Here is a 21,309-nt window from a genome sequence, read left to right on the forward strand (position 1 = left end):
TGACAATATTTTGTAACTTTTGATACTTTCACGATTACAATTCCCATAAAGCCTCAGTTTTTTAGGGTATGTTTAGGACCCTCCTTGCCAACCGGACAAAGTAAGAAGTAAAACACTACGAAGGAAAACTTGAGACAGATGATGAATATTTCTTTACGCTGCTCTGAACCAGCCTTTGATTTCACAGCAGCAAGCCAAAACGTGCCAGAAGGGTTCTGGACATGGGGCTAAACTGCTCCTGCCCACTCCCGTTAAGTGGAAGAAGTGGCTGAATTCAATGCAGCAGCCGCTCATGCAAGCCGTGCTATCCCAGAATTATTTTATATTTTGCTGTTGTAAGCGTAGCCAATTATGGATACACATAGAAATAATATAGATTATATATAAATATTAAATTATACATATTTATGCAATTATATACATATTTATGCAAGATAGACGTGCATATTTAAACTATGGGGTTATATAAATGCAGATGGGTTTCTTTTTTACATATAAATATGAAATATAACTGATGAAAACACTCTCTCCGGAGCGATCGTTAGGTCTCTCCTGTTCGGGACGGAGTTGCGGGTGCAGAGCGAAAGCACCGCAGCCACCTGAGGCGCCTGATGCTGCAGAGAGCAGATTTATCCTGCACCAGGCTGTCTTTTAGGCCATCCACTTTGCTGAAAAACCTGCTTATCTCGGAGTTGAACTTCAAAGGCGTCGTTCCTGCCTCCCAGAAAGAGGGTTTCGCCGTACCCGCGCCGCTCCCTGCTCATCGCTGTGCAGCCTGGGTATTTTTAGCTGCCTGAGAAGCACCTGATAGGGACCAACTCCTGGAGATAAAAACTAACAGGGCCGTTATCTGTACTATTATAAGAGCTTTTTGTATTGGCTTGGCAGTTTAAGGCCTTTAGAGCCAGTGAGAAAGTTATTTAGAGACTATCTCATCAGTGCAGGACCTTTTTAGGGGAAGGACTTAGAGGAAAGTCAACTGCCTTGCAAGCATTGTATGGAAATCTCTAAACAGGAAAAACCTTAGACCAGTAATTTCACAAGGTCACTGCTTCTGCTCGTCTGTCCTCACTGTTCCTCTGCCCACCGCTCTGCATAAAACCAGTCAGGCAGCGTAATCCCGGGCAGGGTCACCTCCCATCTCCATACACTGTCCTCTCAGCTGCCGGGAGCTACTGCAACCAACATCAAACCTACCCGGCGCAGCCAGGGTCAGCCCCTAGGCTCGAGTCCGCTGCTTTTGTATCAGAAGCGTCTCAGGGTCAAGCATCCACCATGACCAACAGACAGCCGAGGAGATGTTTGGAGATGTTTGGACTAAAGGGTGAGATTCCCTCCACCATCACCTCCAACAGAAGGACAATTAACAGGATAAGCAACGAAGGTCCATTCAAACCTAATGATCTAAAAGTCAACCCTCTGAAAACACAGAAGGAGCTATTTAAATTTTCATTTCTTTTCTCCTCGTCACTCCAATATATGTTAAAGCCTGAAAAGAGCTTGGGCTTCCTCCACACTCCAGAGACACGTTCCACTGCAAGTGATGTGCCTGACTTTAAAGTCATAAAAGCTGACAGCGTGACGTAGGCGAAGTTATTCTGCCATCGGATTAGGCGGTCCGCCCAAAAGGAAAGCCCAGAGGTCTAACCTCCATGTATCTGCTCGTGGAGCAGAAATCCCCCCGGACAGGACCGTGCGGCATAGGAAGGCGCCGTGCTGATTTCTGATGTTCAAAAAACTAATGAATCCAGACAAGGAAAACACATTTGCTCAGATAGCCAAGTTCACAGAGATGCACAGAGACAAGTGGGATTGAAAACCGGTCTGCTAGTAGCAGACTTCATTATTTCTGGCACTTGACAGAAGGACACAGGAAAGGTTATAGAGCATCTTCCGAACAGCGTTAGAAAATGCATTTGGCACATTAACAGCGTAACACGATGGCAACGTGCCATAAAACACAAAACGGATCCATGAGAGAGTTTGAGAACATGAGGGAACTCGTGGGTTTGGTTAGGCACATCCCCCTTTGGTAGCCTCAGGGTCACATTGCTCCTCAGCAGAAAGAATTTCACTGAGATCCATAATAAACCTCAGACAACAATGCCGTGAGTGACACATCAACACTTCCAACCAGCCCGTTCTTGATCAAACCCATTTAGATGCACTTCATGCTAACAGAAAATTTTTTTCATTAATTTTTCCATTCCCACTCCCATCCCAAGATAGGCAAAATCAAGAAAGCAGCCAGGCAGCAGGACACTTTACGGAGAAACCGGGATATCCGCAGCAACTTCAGACTGTACTCCCAAATGACACTCGGGAAGAGTATGGAAGATATGCAGCATTGACACAGAGCAAGCAATTTCAGCATGAAAATCAGGACACCTCATCCAGCTTTGACAGAGACGTGACTGCATTTCTGAGGGACTTCAGTCTCCTCTGAGGATAATTTAAGGCCCTTGAAAAACCAAGCCCAACTGGATCCTCCTCTCCAGAGCACTGAAGTTGCTCTCCAAGCATCCCCTCCAACCGCAAAGCCTTCAAAGTCTTCCTAGGAAGTCTGCTGTCCCCTCTGCCAAAGTCATTCCCTCTACAACAAGGCCAACCATACCCTAAAGCCATCCCAGACATCCAAGCAAGTCTTCCGCACACCCTCCCAACTTCCCACAACTGGATTTTCAGAATCCACCTCTTCTGATGGGCTCTACGTTGCTCTCCTTGCTCTCCTCAAGAGCTCTGGTCTTATCCCATATTATTTCCCACCACCACTGTTGGCCTCATAGTGACTCCCTTCACATTTCACAGCTCACCAGAAGGGAGGTTCTCCTGGATGCCCTTCTCCCCTTTCCCTCCTCTTCAGGCTCATCAGTTCGTGCTACAACACTTCAATGTTGCGCCTGTCGCGATGGCCTTGGTTTCTGGCCAAGGCCGTTCCTGTGCGTGGGACATGAACTCTTGCTGTTTCTCTGGCATCTTTTTAGGTCAAAGCAAAATAAAGAGGTCCTAAAAGCTCCAGATCCAGGCAAGTGACACTCCAGAATGGGGAAAAGGCTCTTTGAGGACTCCAAGATCCCTTAGCAGATGACATAAGGTCACAGTCCTGCGGAGATTGCAAGGCCTCCTGGGCAGACCAGGGACGTAAGCGGAGGCTGGACCAAATGACTTCCAGAAGCCCCCTCCAACCTTAATAATTCTACGACAGCTTCCAACTCCTAAGACCTCAAAGCTGTTTAAAAACCCCCAAACCCAAACGTCTCCTAAAGCCCTCTTTTTTTCAGAGCTAAGGTTTTTATCATTTGCTTTCATGAGACAGGTTTAGTCCTTAAAACTCCAGTCTCAACTCGAGAGCCCTCTCTTTCATTGCTGATTCTCATTTCAACCCTGTCTGGTTCCCTTCTTCTCTAAACGGTGACAAGACTCTCATTATGCACCAAAGGTCTATGACCTCCGTTAGCTGAACTGCTTCAGCACGTACCCAACCACACCCTCCCCAACCTCACATTAAAGATTTAAAAAAAAAAAAAAAAATCCATTCTGTGAAGCGAGAACGTTAGCGACAAACCCTCCGCATTTGCGCTAATGTTTCATTATGTTGACAGGACCCCCTCGATGCCATTTCAAGTCCCGGAGTATATTTATCCACCGTTGTACGTGCTAACGAGATGACTTGCAATTACTCTATTGTGGTCCCGCGCCCACCGTGGCCAGCTCTCCCCGAGAGGTGAAACGCTACCGCTGGTGATGCGGGGGTGAAGGTTTTAATCCCCAAACCGGTGCTTTCAGTTGACAGGCTTTGCTGAAATTTTTATAAAGCTTGAGAACGCTTGCAGGTTATTATAAAAGAGCTGATTAGGGGGCCCATAATAAGGGCCTGTGACTAATGACAGCATTCCCCACTGACAGGTAAATACCCAGATAATTGGCATTTGATGTAGGGGGGAATAGATCTTGTGTTTCATTTTTTTTGGTGCAAAAAAGCATGGATGAAAAAAGTATTACCAGGCAGATCTACAGCAAAGTTGGCCATATTCCTGCTGTTCCATAGCAATTGTTCCGTCTAACGCAACGTCACCAGCAGCAACCAGTGCCAGGTGCTTCAGAGAGGAGCAAAGGGCGTTATCAGCTAATATGGCATACGGGAAACTTTCCTTACGGTCTTCACAACACCCAGGAGGCGGTTCAAGCCCGAAGAATTTAACAGGCTTAATAGCACAGAGACTAAATGAAATGGTGCTGAATATCAAGCAAATAATCTGACCTCCTTCTGAGGCAGCACTGGCTAAGATGCTATTTTAAGGGCATCAAATTAAGTTTAATTTGTTCTCATTTTTAAGGAGTCTTCCCAAGACTGGATTTGAAAAGGGCAAAGCCCCAACTCTGGCTCATCGCAAAGAGAGAGCGTCTGTACCCCAGATGGGGGCTGAGCTCGTGGGACGTGCAGGTTGGGACAGCCTCGTCGTGCCTGGGAAGACAGCCCTGTCGCATGGAGGAGAGCAGCCACTTGACAGGTCACCTCGCTTCCAGACAAGTCATACATCTCCTTAAATCCCAACAGGGACACTAGTCTAAATACTGGATCCAAAACCTTTCCCTCTGATGCAACGTGACATTCCCGCCCTCGGGCCACTAGATCTGTCCCATACCCACGTATCCCACAGAGCCAACGAGAATTCCTTGTGTCCTTCTCATCACCTTGGCTATCCTGGTGAGCGGCCCCTTCCCTGCTGCAGCTCTCCCACCACCCATTGCCTCACCCTTTCCTGCCCTCGTTCAAAAACCCTCAAAGCCCTTCCACAACCAGTAAGACATTTCCTGGCACAGAATATATCCAAGTCTCGACAGAAACTCTTCCCAAAGACAACTTGATCACCCCATAGCAAAACCAGCCTGAGGCTCCACAAGGCAGCCACATCCAGCAGGGAGGCAGTCACCATCCCCTTCCACCAGGCTCTTCCCAGCATTTAAAAAGGCTTATTTCACGGTTGAATCTAACTTCAACTTCTAGCTATCGCGTGCATGCTTGGGATTTTTTGTGTCAAAGGGTCTGAAATCCCTCCCACTGACTATCACTTATAACCACTCACGTGCAGCGCTCAAGTTTCTTTATCCTCTGTATCACAATGTCTTAGAGCCCTGATCCGACCACACTCTCTCCAGTATCTCCTCATCATCATTGCTGTGCAGACACCAGAACTGGAAGGGATACGAGCTGCTCTGCCCGGTGTAGGAGCCCTTTTCATCGCAGCATCACTCTGAGCTCTCCTGTTGAGATGACCGTACCTAAAAACTGTGGACTTTCCACCTACTCTTCACGCCAAAGACCTTCAAACAGGCATCCCAGCTTCCCAAGAAAATCTCCCATCTTACATTTCTTGTTCCTATATTTGATAATTCATGACTGAACAAAGGAGTCCAACCTTTCTCATGGATTTTAATGATGGGTTGCCGTTCTGGCATTTCTACTCAACTTTTAAGCAAGATTTGATTTAGGCTGTTGTGAGAGACAGATGGTAAAAGACAGCAAACTACCCTCCCAACATCACAAGCTTGGTTTAAAACAACCAAACCAACGCAACCAACCACAAACCCAAAACTCAGAAAAGCTATGGGAAGACAGAATTCCAAACCCCGACAGAAGAACGCTGAAGGAATGGCTAAACAAGAAGCCTACACAACTGAAGACACTTCTACAGGTCATCCCTGGCTCCTGCTTCTCTATCTCAAAGGAGCAGAAGGGACATGCAATTTTGGTCTTCTGCAAAACTCATGTGAAATCCAGGCCTGAAGTCAGCCAGAGCTTGGCATCGACTTCAGCAAATCCTCATTATGTGGCTGACGTCCCTTGACGCTCCAAGGTTAACCAAACAGGAGGCCCTCCCAGACATGCTTTTTTCTATATGCCAAGTGCCACCGAAGCACAAATTCCAGCATCTGAAGTCTGTACACTACATGCAATCAACTTTACCCCAAATAGCTATCGCAAGAGGACTCTGGTTTCCCTTGGGACAAAACAAGGCTTGAGACAGGGAGGAACTCCAGCTCCTGGAAAACACTGAAGAAATCAAAAGTCACAAGCAACGGCTATCCCCACGTGCAGCCAGACCAGAAACGTGAGCTCTGGCAATACGCTGTGAGGCGCAGGTACCCAGGTTGGTAGCAAACATCTGCCAAAAAGGTTCTGAATGGTCCTAAAGCAAAGCAAATGCCAACAGCCTACCCTAGCAACGCACATGAAAGGAGATGTTTACCCTCTTGCAAACTACCACAGGTTAAAGCCCATTCTTTAACCTTTCATAAAAATAAAAATGCCAGCGAAAAGGCGGGTGCTCCTCTTTACCTTGCACTCTTCATCCAGTAGATCCAAGATACCAAGTTTCGCCTCTATAAGGTCTATGCAGGGCTGGTTATCGTAGAAGTCTATGAGAGTCCAAGGGATTCCCTCCTTCATGTACTCTTCTTGTTCCAGCTTAAACACGTGCTGAGAGTGGAAAAACAGCAGAGTTACTGACCGTGACCCCAGCCAGCACAGCGTCAGCCCCCTTCTGTTCACCCACTTGTCCCCTCAGCACGTCCAGAAGCCGTAGAAGCTTTAGGTGCCCTCACGTACAGCTTGTACAGGCTCTGCCATTTACACAATCTAGCTTCTGGCAAGCAAAATGAAAGCTTTACACTAAGAAACCATGGGGCAGGGGAAAAAAAAAAAAAAAGCCTTTAAATGACTTTCACTAGGAAATGACCGAAACTGTCACTACATCGAGGTGGAAGCCATATACTGAAATGGCAACGACATACATATCTCTTGGGCTGAGAAAAAACCCTCTCTCCTTTAGTGCTCTGCTGATTAAACCAGTGACCTGCAGCAGGTTCACAAGCTGGGAGGCAAGCCAGGGCTGAGCACGTGTGCCCCCATCTGTGAGCAGAGCTTCACAAAGAGCACCCATCGTCCTAGAAGAGATATCAGCAGCCGTATCTGACTGACTCAGGAACATTTCTATTGTAGATTCTTATTAAAAAAAAAAAAACTTTTTTTTGCATGGCTTATATATCTCAGACCTCTGCCCAAGCAGATAAATTGTCTCTGGCTATTTCTGAGATACTCTAAGCATATTAAAAAATGATTTTTCAAATGCACTTTTTGCTTCAAAGATAGCTTTTAAAAATCTCTTCAAACATGTCATCTCAGAGTTTGAATTTATAAGCTTCAGAAGTGATAGTTGGACATACTAAGTAAGATATGAATAGTGCAAATACAATCCATAATTCACTTTTCATTTTTAGCAGCAGCGATGTGATGCATTAGATATACTGCATATGTTCATGTCCATGCATATGATACGGTTTCAAAGTGCCAAACTACTCCACAGTACTTAGCTGCTCAAATTTAACAAGTTTTCCTTTGTACCCTGAAACTAATAGTAATTTTTTCCCTGCTTACAACACAAGCAGAAGACGATCCCTTACTGGTTTCATTTCCAGTGCAGGTAAGGGCTTATATCTAATAAAACAGAAGAATCTCAGGTTTTTGTGAGGCACGTCCAAGTGAAAAAACAGGGAGTGTGGCCAATCCTGCTATTTAATACAGAGTTTTCATTGCAGAGGTTTAAGCCACACTTAATGGGCAGGTTTCCACCCATGCTTTGTCTCACACTGGGAATCAGGACTCTGCACAAGACCATCCAGGTTTCGGTTTAGGACTGAAACTATGCAAAAAAAAAAAAAAATAAAAAAACCAAAACTTGGCAAACTTTCTACTTATTCAAAACCATTCGCAACCCTTCTTCCAGTCTCAAGCTCATCAATCAACCAAGCAACATTTTCAGCTTGATATGAATATTTAGTGCAATCGCAGTACACAATCATTGCCCGGGAGAGATGGTATCTCAAGGACTCCATTTATGCCGGCCATGCGATCCGGCCAGGCTGCAGGTAAATGCCATTAAGCAGAAGCCACACACACAATAATCCCCCCTTAATACATTTTCTGCTAAGTTTTCTGGAACGTTTCCAAGCTGACCTTACCGAGTTGAACTGCTGCTGGAGCTTTTCGTTGGCATAGTTGATACAAAACTGTTCAAAGCTATTCACTTCAAAAGTTTCAAACCTGCAAAGCAATGAATAAATCAGCATTAAGCGTTGCTTCGTCTCAAAATCTACTTTTCTCTGCAACGGTGTCATCTGTGTGACAGGGAACACCAGTTATTCAACCGTCTCTTCGCATTTCTCCTATCCCAGATCTACGCTTTCCTCCTCATTCCCCAAAACGTCTATCTTTCCTTGCCACAACTCAAGGGAATCAAGAGGTCTCTTCTGCTACGCATGAACGAGAGATCCGGTACGACTGTAGCTTCCTGCCCATCAGCCAGTAGCGCTGTCTGAGACGAAAAATGTAACAGCCTCTCTCGGGGAAAAATATTATGAAATATTAAGTCCAAATATATTCTCTGCAAAGGTGATGGAGACACAGTAGCTGCTCTCTTAAAAGACCCAACACAGTATTTTTAATGCAATTCAATAGAGCAGAAAAAGAAGGTATTAAATTCATAATTATAGCCTCTGTATTGCATCCCTGATAGCACAAAAATTAGATACACATGAGCAAGGGAGTCCGTGGAGGCAGAGGGAGAAATAGTGCTTTCAGCTCCAATTCCAACACACTCCTTCGAGGGAGTTCGGTGTTGGTCTCGGTGATTCCCCTCTTCATCAGGGCTTCAAAAGCTCCCCTTGCAGAAACATTAGCCCACCCCTCCACGGGCCACTGGCCAACTCCAAACCGAGCTCAAAACTGGCATCCTAGTCACAACTAGAAAAGAAAAAATATGCAGTTTTAATAACACAAACTACAGGCAAGCAGCAAAAAGCCAGCCGAGCCCCCGCGGTGGTCGAGGCTGAAGCACGCGACGCCGAGGGACAGGCAGAGGGAGTGAGGCTTGCTCTTAAAAAAGGCATTTTTCAGCTACCACAGGGAATTATGTTATTTATATTTCTATTTTGAAGGCACAGTTGGAAGAGGGAGAAAAAAAGTCTTTGACACATGACTGTAAGGATTAAACTAAGGGAAGAAGTGGCAAAGCTCCCTGTGCTTAATGAATAAGCTGCCATAATGATAAACGCGCAGCGAAATAATCGCTCGGGTAATAGGTGCCGTAGGAGCTCGCAGAATAGTCTTAAACCACGAAACAAATGAAGCCCTTTTTTTCCCCCAAAAAAATCAGTATTTCTAGTACTTTCTGAAAACTACCTGGTTGTTATCCATTACTCCCCAGGTATTGCCAGGTGGTAATGCCCTCACCATACAAAATGCCCGAGCCCTTAGGGAAAGGCAATAGAAAAAGAAAAGGGGGAACGGGAGAAAGGAACCACTTTTGTGCTTTTATCTTCCCAGCAGCCCTCAAAGAAACCCAGGAGCGGGAAACCAAACATGGGGCCGGCATCGCCGCTGGAGCTGACGCAACCTGTGCCAAGCAGAGGATGCTCAATCCCTCCCCGTCCCAAAAAATGAGCTTTAAAATCTTTAATGTGTCAAAATCTGGAATCTGGGACCAACAAATGTTTATATTAAACACGTGGCCAGAGCCTCAGCGATGAACGTGTCCTTGAAGAGCTCCCACTGTGCTTGATCTTGGTTCCACGGCCGTTGTGCCAAGCAGATCGGCGCCTTCAGCTCTTGCAACTAAAGGATCTCCTTGGAAATACCAATTCCTGCAGGTTCACGATCAGAGCAGCAGGGCAAGAAAAGATTTAATGAAAATGGAGATGGAGAAGCACGGCGAGCTAGATAGAAAAACACGAGCGCGGCGGTACAAGGGGAAAAGCTATCAGAGTGGAAACTTTTTCCATTTCAGAGACACCAGATGTGATTTATGAACCTCTCGGTGAGTGCCGGCCGGGGGCAGAGCAGCTGTACATCAACTCCAAGGGAGATTTTGCGAAGTTGCTAATTAAGAGACTCTGCCAGCACAATTTGCTAATTGACGGAGCAGTTTGGTCGCCAGCTCCATGTGTGTCCTCGCCAGGAGGTCCTGCCCGCCCAAAGTGACTGCACTAAGACGACATCCTAATGGGAAAAGCAAACCAGTGGCCGTTTGGTTTCTATTCATTTTAGCGCACTATATCTTGGTGCAAAAAATATTCATATTCACCACTCCCAAACAATCACCGCGGCTCCCGGGAAGGCACATCCCAGCTTGGAGACAGCTCTCACAAGTGGACATTGTGGGGCAAATGCTGCTTTGGGCTTTTATCCTGTTCCCTACTCTGCTGCACGACTTGCATCTCCTAAATCCACTGCAGCACCGGAATTTATACTAAAATATTTAAAGTTCATAAATAAATCCAGCATACAGCTGGCCGCCTGGGTGTTCACACTTCACATGGCAAAGAGAGGGAAAACAAGCCATCCAGTCCAGGAAAGCTGGACATTCTTCAAGAAGAAAATCTTAAAGGTGCAGGAGCAGGCTGTCCCCATGTGCCGAAAGACAAGCCGGCGGGGAGAACACCAGCCTGGCTGAACAGAGAGCTTCGGCTGGAACTCAGGAAAAAAAGGAGAATTTACAACCTCTGGAAGAAGGGGCAGGCGACTCAGGAGGACTGCAAGGATGTCGTGAGGTTATGCAGGGAGAAAAGTTGGGCCAAAGCCCAACTGGAACTTAACCTGGCTACTGCTGTAAAAGACAATAAAAAAATGATTCTACAACTACATTAGCAACAAAAGGAGGGCTAAGGAGAATCTCCCTCCTTTATTGGATGCAGGGGGAAACACAGTGACAGAGGACAAGGAAAAGGCTGAGGTACTTAATGCCTTCTTTGCCTCAGTCTTTAATAGTCAGACCAGTTGTTCTTGGGGTACCCAGCCCCCTGAGCTAGAAGACAGGGACAGGGAGAGGAATGAAGGGCAACAGCACCCTGGCTTGTATCAGGAACGGTGTGGCCAGCAGGAGCAGGGAGGGGATGGTGCCCCTGCGCTGGGCACTGGTGAGGCCGCCCCTCGAATGCTGTGCTCAGCGCTGGGCCCCGCACCCCAAGGCGGCCATGGAGGGGCTGGAGCGTGGCCAGAGCAGGGCAGCGAGGCTGGGGCAGGGGCTGGAGCACAAGGCTGGGGAGGGGCGGCTGGGGGAGCTGGGGGGGCTCAGCCTGGAGAAGAGGAGGCTGAGGGGAGCCCTCATCGCTCTCTGCAACGGCCTGAAAGGAGGCTGGAGCCGGGGGGGTCGGTCTCTGCTCCCCAGGAACAAGCGATGGGACGAGAGGGAACGGCCTCAAGCTGCGCCAGGGCAGGTTTGGGTTGGATATTGGGAAAAACTTCTTCACCGAAAGGGCTGTCAGGCCCTGGCCCAGGCTGCCCTGGGGGTATTTAAAAGAAGGGCAGACGTGGTGCTTGAGGACATGGTTTAGTGGTGGGCTTGGCAGTGCTGGGTTAACGGTTGGACTCGATGATCTTAAGGGTCTTTTCCAACCTAAACGATTCTATGATCCCCACCAAGTCCAGGAATGCCACATGAATCCGCTCTTCGGATGGATTGACGTATTGCTACTAAGGCAAATGATGCACTTTCTACAACTACATAAAGGTTTTTAATGCTGCACCCTCTCACCCCAATACCAACAGAGAATTAAGGAGGCGGAGTCGAGCATCAGAGAATTAGGAGACAAACCCCACAGCCTCTGCACCCTCGGCTTGGAACCCGTCCCTAGGAATCCCACCCATGGGGACAGACCACCTCCAGGAACGCCAGGACAGAGGTGCTCTCGGGATGTCAGGAACATGCGGCGGAGGCTGCGTGCAGGCTCCCTGCCTTTCGAGCTTAATCCCTCTCCCAGAGGAAAAGGAAAAACAACAGACACTGGAGAGAAAAAAAAAAAAATCCAGTATTTGGCAGAAGGCATTAAAACTCCCAAATAACCTAAGTTTAGGGAACCAAACCACTTTCAAGGACTGCAGAGACTCAGGTTGCCAGCACCCGAAGTGCCTGCATGGTTAATTACTCAGCATTTAGACAGCAACACCCCCTTCTGAAAGAGATTTACAGTCTTTTTAGGAGACTGGACTCACACACAAGTGTTATGGCCCCGAGTGCAGACACTCGTCCCCTGCAAACCTGCCTCTTTTGATAGGACTTGCAGGTCCCTGTGGAAAAAAAAAAACCTGCTGTACTCTGCGGTGACCCCAGTGCTGTAAAAGCATCAGCTGGCCCACGCGCTGGATGTGACGCACAGGAGACCTGCAGCTAAGGGAGGTTTTTCTTCCACACTAACAGGTTTTCAAGCCCAGCTTAATCTTTCATAAGCGTTATCCTCAAGTCTCCTTTTATTAAGATTTCTGAAAGACCGCGTCCGATTTTGTGACTCAGATGTCCAGCTTTCTGCATTGACCCGCTATCACCCACAAAGCTCCATCTCAAAGCTTTATTTATCATATTCCAGCCTGCAGAAATCTCTATTTGTAGGGACACTAATAAGATAACACCCCATCCCTGGAGGTATTTGAAAGCCGGGTGGATGTGGTGCTTAGGGACATGGTTTAGTGGTGGGCTTGGCAGTGCTGGGTTAACGGCTGGGCTCGATGATCTTAAGGGTCTTTTCCAACCTAAATGATTCTATGATTCTAAGAAACAGCTTTTCCACTTCATACAGTCTTCAAACCAGACTGGGCCAATCCCATCTGGTTATTTAAGATCTTACAGGTCCCGTGCTATATACCTAGGAGAGCCCAGACACTTGCAAATGTCTGACAGCAACCTCACCATCTCAAACCACCCCATTAAAATCCCAAACCAAAGAGGACTGTACTCTTAGCATACTTGGTACAAGTGTTCCTGTAAACCTTGCTGTATGGCAGCAGTCGCTGATGGAGATGAGCAGGCAGTGGGCTACGCCGATGCTCCAGCTCTGACTTCTGGCATCCTTTCTGCTGCCGTGGCTGTCCAGCGGATGTTAAAATCAACATCCCAAACACCAGTAGCTGTAGAAACCCCGTGGGAGGTTTTATACACAAGATCCAATTTCAGTAACCGTGTAGGTATTATAGCCATAAAAGCTTTCTGCAGCTGACCCAGAACCACTTTGGCAGGATTTCATTCTGAACTTCAGGTTCACCTAGATCTGACAGACCTTACGAGGAGTCTGCCGTTACACCAGGTTTGGGATTGCGCAAGCACGGCAACTGCACTGGGTCAGGGACTGGTTCCTGGAGCAGCTACCACTTGTCCATCCCATCTTCCCCTCCGAAACAGGGGCAAAGTACCTTAGTACATTAAAGGGAGCGCAGCAGGTCACTGCTGTCCCACTTTTCCCTTGTCCTTCCTCCCCAAAGAGGCAGAAAGGGACAGTGTTGAAAGAGGGGAGGGGAAAAAAACAAACCCAGACGACCTCTTCCCTTTTCCACCCCACAACTGACACCACCCCCTCCTTTCTCCTCCATCTTCTGCTCCTTGGCAGCACTTCAGCTCAAATGAACTCTTCACGTACAACTCTCACATCCCTCTTCTACCAGCGCTCATGTGCCAGGACAACAGATCAGACAGTAACTGGTACCCAGTCCGAATTTAAAGCAGCTCGTTGCCCCCGAGGTTGCAGGCTGCAAGCCTTACCCTCGGTTACGCCAGACCTTTTTGCACCTTACCCCCGCGCCGCAGGTTCCCAAAGTCCTCCAAAAGCTCTCGCTGCACAAGGGCCCTGCCGCAGCGGTTTCACAGCTGAAGAGGCAAAGCAGTTTCCTCAAACCCCACAGCAACCCCCAGCGGAGCCAACGCAGTCTTTGGTCTCCACATCTGCACCTTTACCGCTAGCTCATCTTTAAGCTTGATGCTTTAAACAGCATGCGGGACAGAAATCCCACATGGGAACAGCACGGGAGGTAAATCCCAGAAGCAGAAAGCGTGCCTACCCGTAGATATCGAGCACGCCGATGAAGGAGTGCTGCTTGACGGTGGTGTGCAGGGCCTTGTTGATGTGCTGCACGATCCAGTTGAAGAGCTGGGCGTAGATGTGCTTGGCCAGGGCGTTCCTGGCGTTCACCACTTGCTGCACGGACATGTTCTTCACGTAGGTCTCAGCCATGGTGACGAGCTTGCGATGGCAAAGCCAGTGCTGCATCTGGCTGTGCTCCACACCCAGCAAGCTGCAGAAGTTGTTCAAGTGCTCGTCCTCGCTCTGGGGGTAACAAGAAGCAAAGTCAGCAGGTGGTGACATTCCAGAACTGGAGTTTCAACACCAAGTTGCCAGATTAGTGCAAGAAATCAGCAGCATTTTGTGCCTACATAGGGAAATACTGTGTATCTCTGTGGTTGATAGGAAAGAGGGAAGTGATGAGCACTCATCCAGTTGCGCTGGTCTTCACGGATATGGATGAAACGGCTCACACGGAGCTCTAAATGGTGGGACACCCTGTGGCTTTCCTCTGCTCTGGCTATCCTTAAGGTCTTGAACTTCATGAAGAGCAGATTTCCACAGTGATTGCCAACAGGAAAGAGCGCTCACCACTTTACTCCTCCTTGAGCTGCAGCTACACGCTCCTTCAAAGCAATCTCGACCAAGCCTCAAGTTAAGCTTAGGGTATGCCACTACACCATGCCTTTTACAAACTAACCCCATTTTGAATAACGAACTTGCAAAACGTGCATTACCAGAAGGCGTTGTGTTTTGCATAATCGATAAAATGAAATGTGAACTTCATTTTCTCTAGTGCACCGTATTTTTTCCCTCCTCAAACTAAGACAAGGCAGTTCTGAGTCTCTATTATGCTAAGATAGCAGGCGCTGCCTTTTGGACAATGAGAAATCAATTTCCCTTTCCTCAGTGTAATAAAACATATCTAAAAAGTAAATTGTTTCCAGTTAGATACATGCTTGTATAGAAGCTGGATGGGTTTGGGGACGGAGAGAAAAATGCATTTTAAAAGACCTCTGGGACGCTTTTTTGCTCTGATACCTTTTTGAACACGGATTCAAAGTCGTAACAGATTTGATTTAATACCATGCAATTACATCTGAAAGTAATTAAACAACACGAACTCCATTACAGAACTCAACGTTGTCAGAGCAGACCACTTTTACATATCCACGTTGCCAAATACCAAGTTGTCCTGGTTTCAGCTGGGATAGAGTTAATTTTCCTCTTAGTAGCTGGTAGAGTGCTGTGTTTTGGATTTAGGATGAGAATAATGTTGATAAGACACTGATGTTTTGGTTCTTGCTGAGTAGAGTTTACACTAGTCAAGGACTTTTTAGCTTCTTGTGCTCTGCCAGGTGCATAAGAAGCTGGGAGGGAGCATAGCTAGGACAGCTGACCCAGACTGGCCAAAGGGCTATTCCATACCATATGACATCATGCTCAGTATATAAGCTGGGGGAAGAAGAAGGAAGGGGGGGACATTGGGTGTGATGGCGTTTGTCTTCCCAAGTAACCGTTACGCGTGATGGAGCCCTGCTTTCCTGGAGATGGCTGAACACCTGCCTGCCGCTGGGAAGTAGTGAATGAATTCCTTGCTTTGCTTTGCTTGTGCGTGTGGCTTTTGCTTTACCTATTAAACTGTCTTTATCTCAACCCATGAGTTTTCTCACTTTTACTCTTCCGATTCTCTCCCCCATCCCACCGGGGGGAGCGAGCGAGCGGCTGTGTGGTGCTTAGTTGCTGGCTGGGGTTAAACCACGACAGTCCTTTTTGGCGCCCAACGTGGGGCTCGAAGGGTTCGAGATAATGACAGATTTAATTGGAATGTGCTAGATTGAATTTATAGCTGTTACTGCTGTTTAGGTATTAATCAGCAGGCTTCTGTACTTGCCATGGGGCTTGCTTGCCTTACTGTATATTAGAGTATAGTGCTCGTTAGTGGCTGCTTTTTGCTTTTGCTACTTACTGAACTGCTTATCATCTTATTGTGCTGTGCCTGGGAACATTTTGATAACAACAACGGCCATGCCCTGGGCTGGCAGATGGCCAGGGCATCGCTGCTGTTTCTGCACTGCTGTACTGGACAGGCTGGAACTCCAGTGTGAACTCGAGTCAAAGGGACTGTGACCTGTGGATGAGTCCATGTGGGAGCAGGACACCCCAAAGCGCCTGTGGACGTGGATAAGCCCATACCAGAGCAGGTATGTCTCGAAGAGTCTGTGGCCATGGTTATGTCTGTGCCACAGCAGGTATACTTCTTGAAGGGATTGTGGCCCAAGGATAAGTCCACGCTGGAGAGGGTACACCTCGAAGCATCTGTGGCTGTGGATAAGTCCGTGCTGCAGCAGGTACACCTTGAAGCATCAGTGGCTGTGCATGAGGTCATGCTGGAGCACCTCAAAGCGTGTGGCCATGGGTAAGGCCATGGTGGAGCAAGTTTACTTCTGAAGAGAATGTGGCTGCGGGTAAGGCCATGGTGGAGCAAGTTTACTTCTGAAGAGACTGTGGCTGCGGGCAAGGCCACGCTGGAGCAGGTATATCTCTGAAAGCATTGTGGCCCATGGAGAAGGTCATGTGGGAACAGGTGCACCTCTAAGTGACTGTGGCTGTGGATAAATCCATGCCACAGCAGGTATACCCCTGGAGAGACTGTGGCTCATAGACAAGGCTCCGCTTGGAGCAGGTAAACCCCTAAGGGACTACAGTCTGTGGATAAGTCCAAGCCGAAGCAGGGGCAAGGGGAGGAGTCCATTGCAGTGTTAAACCCAATGGTCTGGTCCAAAGGGGCCAGGGGTGGAGATTGTAATGGAAATACCTTTAAATTGTTGTAACCCAGGATTTGAGTTGCATGTTATGAGAATTACTATAACAGGAACCCCTTGTTGCTAGCCAGGCTAGGAGCAAGGGGAGGAGTTCATTGCAATGTTAATCCTGGCCCAAAGTGGCCAGGGGTGGAGATTGTAATGGAAATACCTTTAAATTGTTGTAACCCATGATCTGAGTTGCATGTTATAGGAATTACCATAGCAGGAACCACCTGAACAAATGGAGGAGAAGCCTTACAAGAAGCAGTGCAAGTGCAGCAGTAACCCGACCTGAGCTGGCTTTGGTGCCCAATAACTCCACGCAACACACCACCTCTCCTGTCCTGAGTGATCACCATCACCGATGGAGCCCAGTCACGGACTAAATGAACCCAATGGACATTATGTGGACATTTGTGGATGTTTATGGACATTTTACAGACATTTTACAGGAGTGGTCCATAGAATAAGTGGGGTGGTGGTTAATGAGGATGTATTGGATTATGTGGGACCTGAGCATGACGTAAATGGTATGGAATAAGGGGTGGATACTGTCCTGGTTTCAGCTGGGATAGAGTTAATTTTCCTCTTAGTAGCTGGTAGAGTGCTGTGTTTTGGATTTAGGATGAGAATAATGTTGATAAGACACTGATGTTTTGGTTCTTGCTGAGTAGAGTTTACACTAGTCAAGGACTTTTTAGCTTCTTGTGCTCTGCCAGGTGCATAAGAAGCTGGGAGGGAGCATAGCTAGGACAGCTGACCCAGACTGGCCAAAGGGCTATTCCATACCATATGACATCATGCTCAGTATATAAGCTGGGGGAAGAAGAAGGAAGGGGGGGACATTGGGTGTGATGGCGTTTGTCTTCCCAAGTAACCGTTACGCGTGATGGAGCCCTGCTTTCCTGGAGATGGCTGAACACCTGCCTGCCGCTGGGAAGTAGTGAATGAATTCCTTGCTTTGCTTTGCTTGTGCGTGTGGCTTTTGCTTTACCTATTAAACTGTCTTTATCTCAACCCATGAGTTTTCTCACTTTTACTCTTCCGATTCTCTCCCCCATCCCACCGGGGGGGAGTGAGCGAGCGGCTGTGTGGTGCTTAGTTGCTGGCTGGGGTTAAACCACGACACAAGTAAATTACCCCCAGCATCCAACTACTTGCACACCACGTTATCTTAAAGGGACCACTAAAAGCATGCGCAGAACTCATTTTAATACTTTAATTAGGAACAAACGACCCCATCTGGGATGCAACAATAATTGACAGGACAGTATTTTCCATACAATCACTTTTTTCCCCCCCCTGAACAAACACAGAAAGGGAAAAACCACCACTAAGGCATCTTTAGTCTTATTTATTCTTGCTAATTAACTGTGCAGTGCTCCTTTGAATACTGGATGGCCACATTACGAGCAGCAGCCTCATGGCTTTGCCTGTAGTAAATCGGTTGTAGAGCATCACACCTTCTGCTGGTGGGAGTCACCGTCCCCCCAATACTCTGTGCACCGAGTCTTTTAAGAAAGCACGAAGAGTTAAAGATGGGTTGGGACTTAAGGTGGGAAGCGACCTTTGAATCATTTCACTTATGGGCTGGCTAGAGAGGAGAAATAATGCGCTATCTTCCAGGAAAAACAAAGCAACTGGGAAATTATGATGTGTTTTCAAAAAAAAAAAAAGCAGAGAAAACCAGGAGGAAAAGGGCTCTCTACCAAAGGATACTGCTGAGAAGCTCAACATATCCAATGCGGCCTGATTTATGAGCATACAAAGCTCCTCACGCACCCCACTCTTGCTGGTGACCTACCGATACGCTACAGGCATCGCCGTCTCGTTCCCCTTGGATTTCCAGGTTCCCGAGGTGCAGAATGGCAGCAATTATCCTAAAAATGGTCATCTGATGAGACTCCTTCACTCCTACGGGAACAATTGATAGCTGATTTTCACAACAGAAAACAAACTGCAATTTTCCGTTCGTTTGAAAACGCTTGCGGTGTTTGATTCCCTTCCCAGGCTGCCGGTTGTCAGAGTTGTCAGACCTCTCCCAATAAACTCACCATAAACTGTCAGTGAAGTCATCGCTCAAAAATGACAGCTGAGACGGCGAGAGGAGCTCCTCAGGTTATTTCGTTACCCCTAATGATTGCATCAAAGCAATTTTATCACAGATGGGTTTAATACTATTGCGAATGTGCACGAAATCAAGGATGCTACTCCGTACTGATCAAACGGGATCAGAGCTATAGGGGCTCTGCAGCTTTTCTAGAACAAGGAGTTGCTTCTCTGCGATCGTACTCCAACCGCGAGATCTCACTGACAACTGAAGCACAGAAATTACAACTTAGTGCCAGTGTCCCACAAACAGAAGAGAAAATTAAAGCCGTGCGCATGATGCACAACGCCTCCAGACTGGTGCTACAGCAAGTCACCAGGGAGGTGATGTGAAGCTCTGCCTTATGGTCCCCAGTGTCTCAACAGGAGCTACATGTTGTGGGTCTTCACTGGCAGCGTAAGATGTTATTGCTTTACCTATTTTTCTGGCAGGTTTTTGCAGGCATTCCTAGCAGGAGCTTTGCTCAGCAGCAGCCTGCACACAGCTTTCTTGTCATATCTTGCCTTTTTACATCCCAACTGGGTTTCTGTGCCCCTTTTGTGTTCAGTGCTGGTGTCCTAATTATCCACCCAAGGTCTGAGACATCACCTGCTGGTTTCTGAATTATCAAGAGCTTCCCTTTCTCTCTCTTGGGACTTTTCTGTTATCAGCACAGCGAGAAATGTTTCAAGGTTACTAAAAGGAGCAATGCTCTGCTGCTACTTGGCGCTCTTAATTGGAGTTAAGGCTGGCTAGGGTGGGAATTTGCAGATAAATCTGACTTCTTGTTATACATAAAAAGGCAAGACTAGGAAGCGTAGTAGCAATTTCACCAGGCCCTGAACAGAAGCAGACAGAGCTGGGAAATACTGAAGGAAAACGAGGAAAGGCAGAGCCAGAGGAAGCATGTGAAGAGGAGGAAAACATCATCAAACTGGCAGCAGAGGAAGATGCTTCATAGGGACCAGCAAGGAGATGGGGGGTCTGCTTGGGGGGGCAGAGAAAGGGACCAAAGAGAGACTACACGTGGCCAGGGGATGGGGAGGGAGTTCCCTGGGGATTACAGTTACGTGGGCAAGTTTGGAGCAACCAGTGGGTCATATTTTTTAGAGTACTTAGTTAGGAGTCATACAAGCTGGACAAGAAGAAGGTAAAAACAAAACTCCGCTGTCACCCCAAATAAAAAAAAGAGATCGGACCCATCTAAAACACAAAGAAGACAACTTTGGGAGAGACATCTGCAGTTCTAACACTTGAAACGAGTCCCCACGCTTGCTGCCGGCACAGCGCAGCGGCTGCGATACAGCTGCTCGGGGGGGATTTCACAGCTGGCTGCCAACTGCGTCATGAGCTCCTCTCCCAACATATGAAATGCAATGGAGAGGCACCGAGACTTACCGGGATTTAAAAACTTGGCTTCAGATAAATATTAATAAACTCCGAGAAAGTTTTCCCCTGCAAAAATTGTTTTTCCTTTCAAACAGTCGCTGCTGCAGGCAGGCTACGGCGCTCTGTAACCGCAGCGCGCACGGGTGGTTGTTGCAGCGGTAGATTTTGCAGCCGGCCACGCAAACGTGGACTCTGCACAGCAGGGATGTACTCAGCTCATTATTCCCAGGAATCAGCTGCTTGGTACAATACTGTGATGATCCGAGAAGTGACATCACCCTCAACCCAAATACAGATTGAACTGCAGAGTAATTGCTCTTTTCCTGCTTGTAAATAGGGTAAAAAAATAGCAAGTCGAAGCTGCAGCACAGCTTTGACTCCAGAATCGTTTATTTTGGTTTCTCTCCAATTCAGTGTCCTCCTCCATTTCACTGCTGCTTCGCAGATAGCTCTATGAAACACTTCTGCAGCTCACACTAAAGAACAAGGTAGAGCCAACTAGGTCAATAGGAAGCTGGATTTATACCTCTTAGTGTTACAGGAGAGCCATAAAATTCAGGCAAAATACTGAAAAACATTTCAAGAGACTTCTGCTGGGAAGCCTCCAAGCAGAGCAGACCCTTACCAAGCAGGGTGAAGGCGTGCCTGGTTTTCTCGAAGTCATCAGCGTCGTCCACGCCATCTATAGATGTGTCACCTCCCTGAGAAGTGTAGAAAAAGTCTTCGGCGCAGGCTAGGAGAGAAGAAACAGAAGAATTGCATCAGCGAGCAGTAGCTTTGCGGGCACTGGGATGCTCCCTGCCCCCCACCCTGCTCATCCCCAAAGGGCACCCACCTCCTCTAAGCTATGGTTTACTTAGAAATGGATGAAGTATAACCTGGATAAGTGACTGTAACTACTCCTTGTAGCGATGAAACCCCTTCTGCATGCAAAGCAAATTCAACCAGGGCAGAGTTGTGGTATATGTGGGATTCAAATAACTGCTCTATTGCACAGGCACGTATTACTTCAAATACTGAGGTTACTACTTCCAATTTTTTTCTCCTGTTTTACATACCCACAACCGATTCAGACATATTAACACCTTTTCAACATAACACCTTAGACCCAGGGAGCAAAGGGAATGGAGAAACGCTCGC

At 47.4% G+C, this 21,309-nt stretch overlaps 1 protein-coding gene across 1 annotated transcript in view; it reads right to left on the reverse strand.

Annotated features, from left to right (window-relative positions):
* The window catches only part of LOC309601636 (unconventional myosin-Vb-like), a gene marked incomplete at both ends in the record, with an annotated part of 157,041 nt that overhangs the window by 74,723 nt on the left and 61,009 nt on the right, over nucleotides 1-21,309 (reverse strand). Inside the window, 5 exons of the mRNA XM_082334789.1 lie at nucleotides 6,341-6,481; nucleotides 8,023-8,104; nucleotides 13,883-14,148; nucleotides 18,496-18,605; nucleotides 20,795-20,902. Coding sequence (XP_082190915.1) covers nucleotides 6,341-6,481; nucleotides 8,023-8,104; nucleotides 13,883-14,148; nucleotides 18,496-18,605; nucleotides 20,795-20,902 — 707 coding nt within the window. The remainder of the gene's footprint in view (nucleotides 1-6,340; nucleotides 6,482-8,022; nucleotides 8,105-13,882; nucleotides 14,149-18,495; nucleotides 18,606-20,794; nucleotides 20,903-21,309) is intronic.

This window comes from Platalea leucorodia (assembly GCF_965183815.1).
Source record: "Platalea leucorodia genome assembly, chromosome: W".
Classification (NCBI taxonomy): domain Eukaryota; kingdom Metazoa; phylum Chordata; class Aves; order Pelecaniformes; family Threskiornithidae; genus Platalea; species Platalea leucorodia.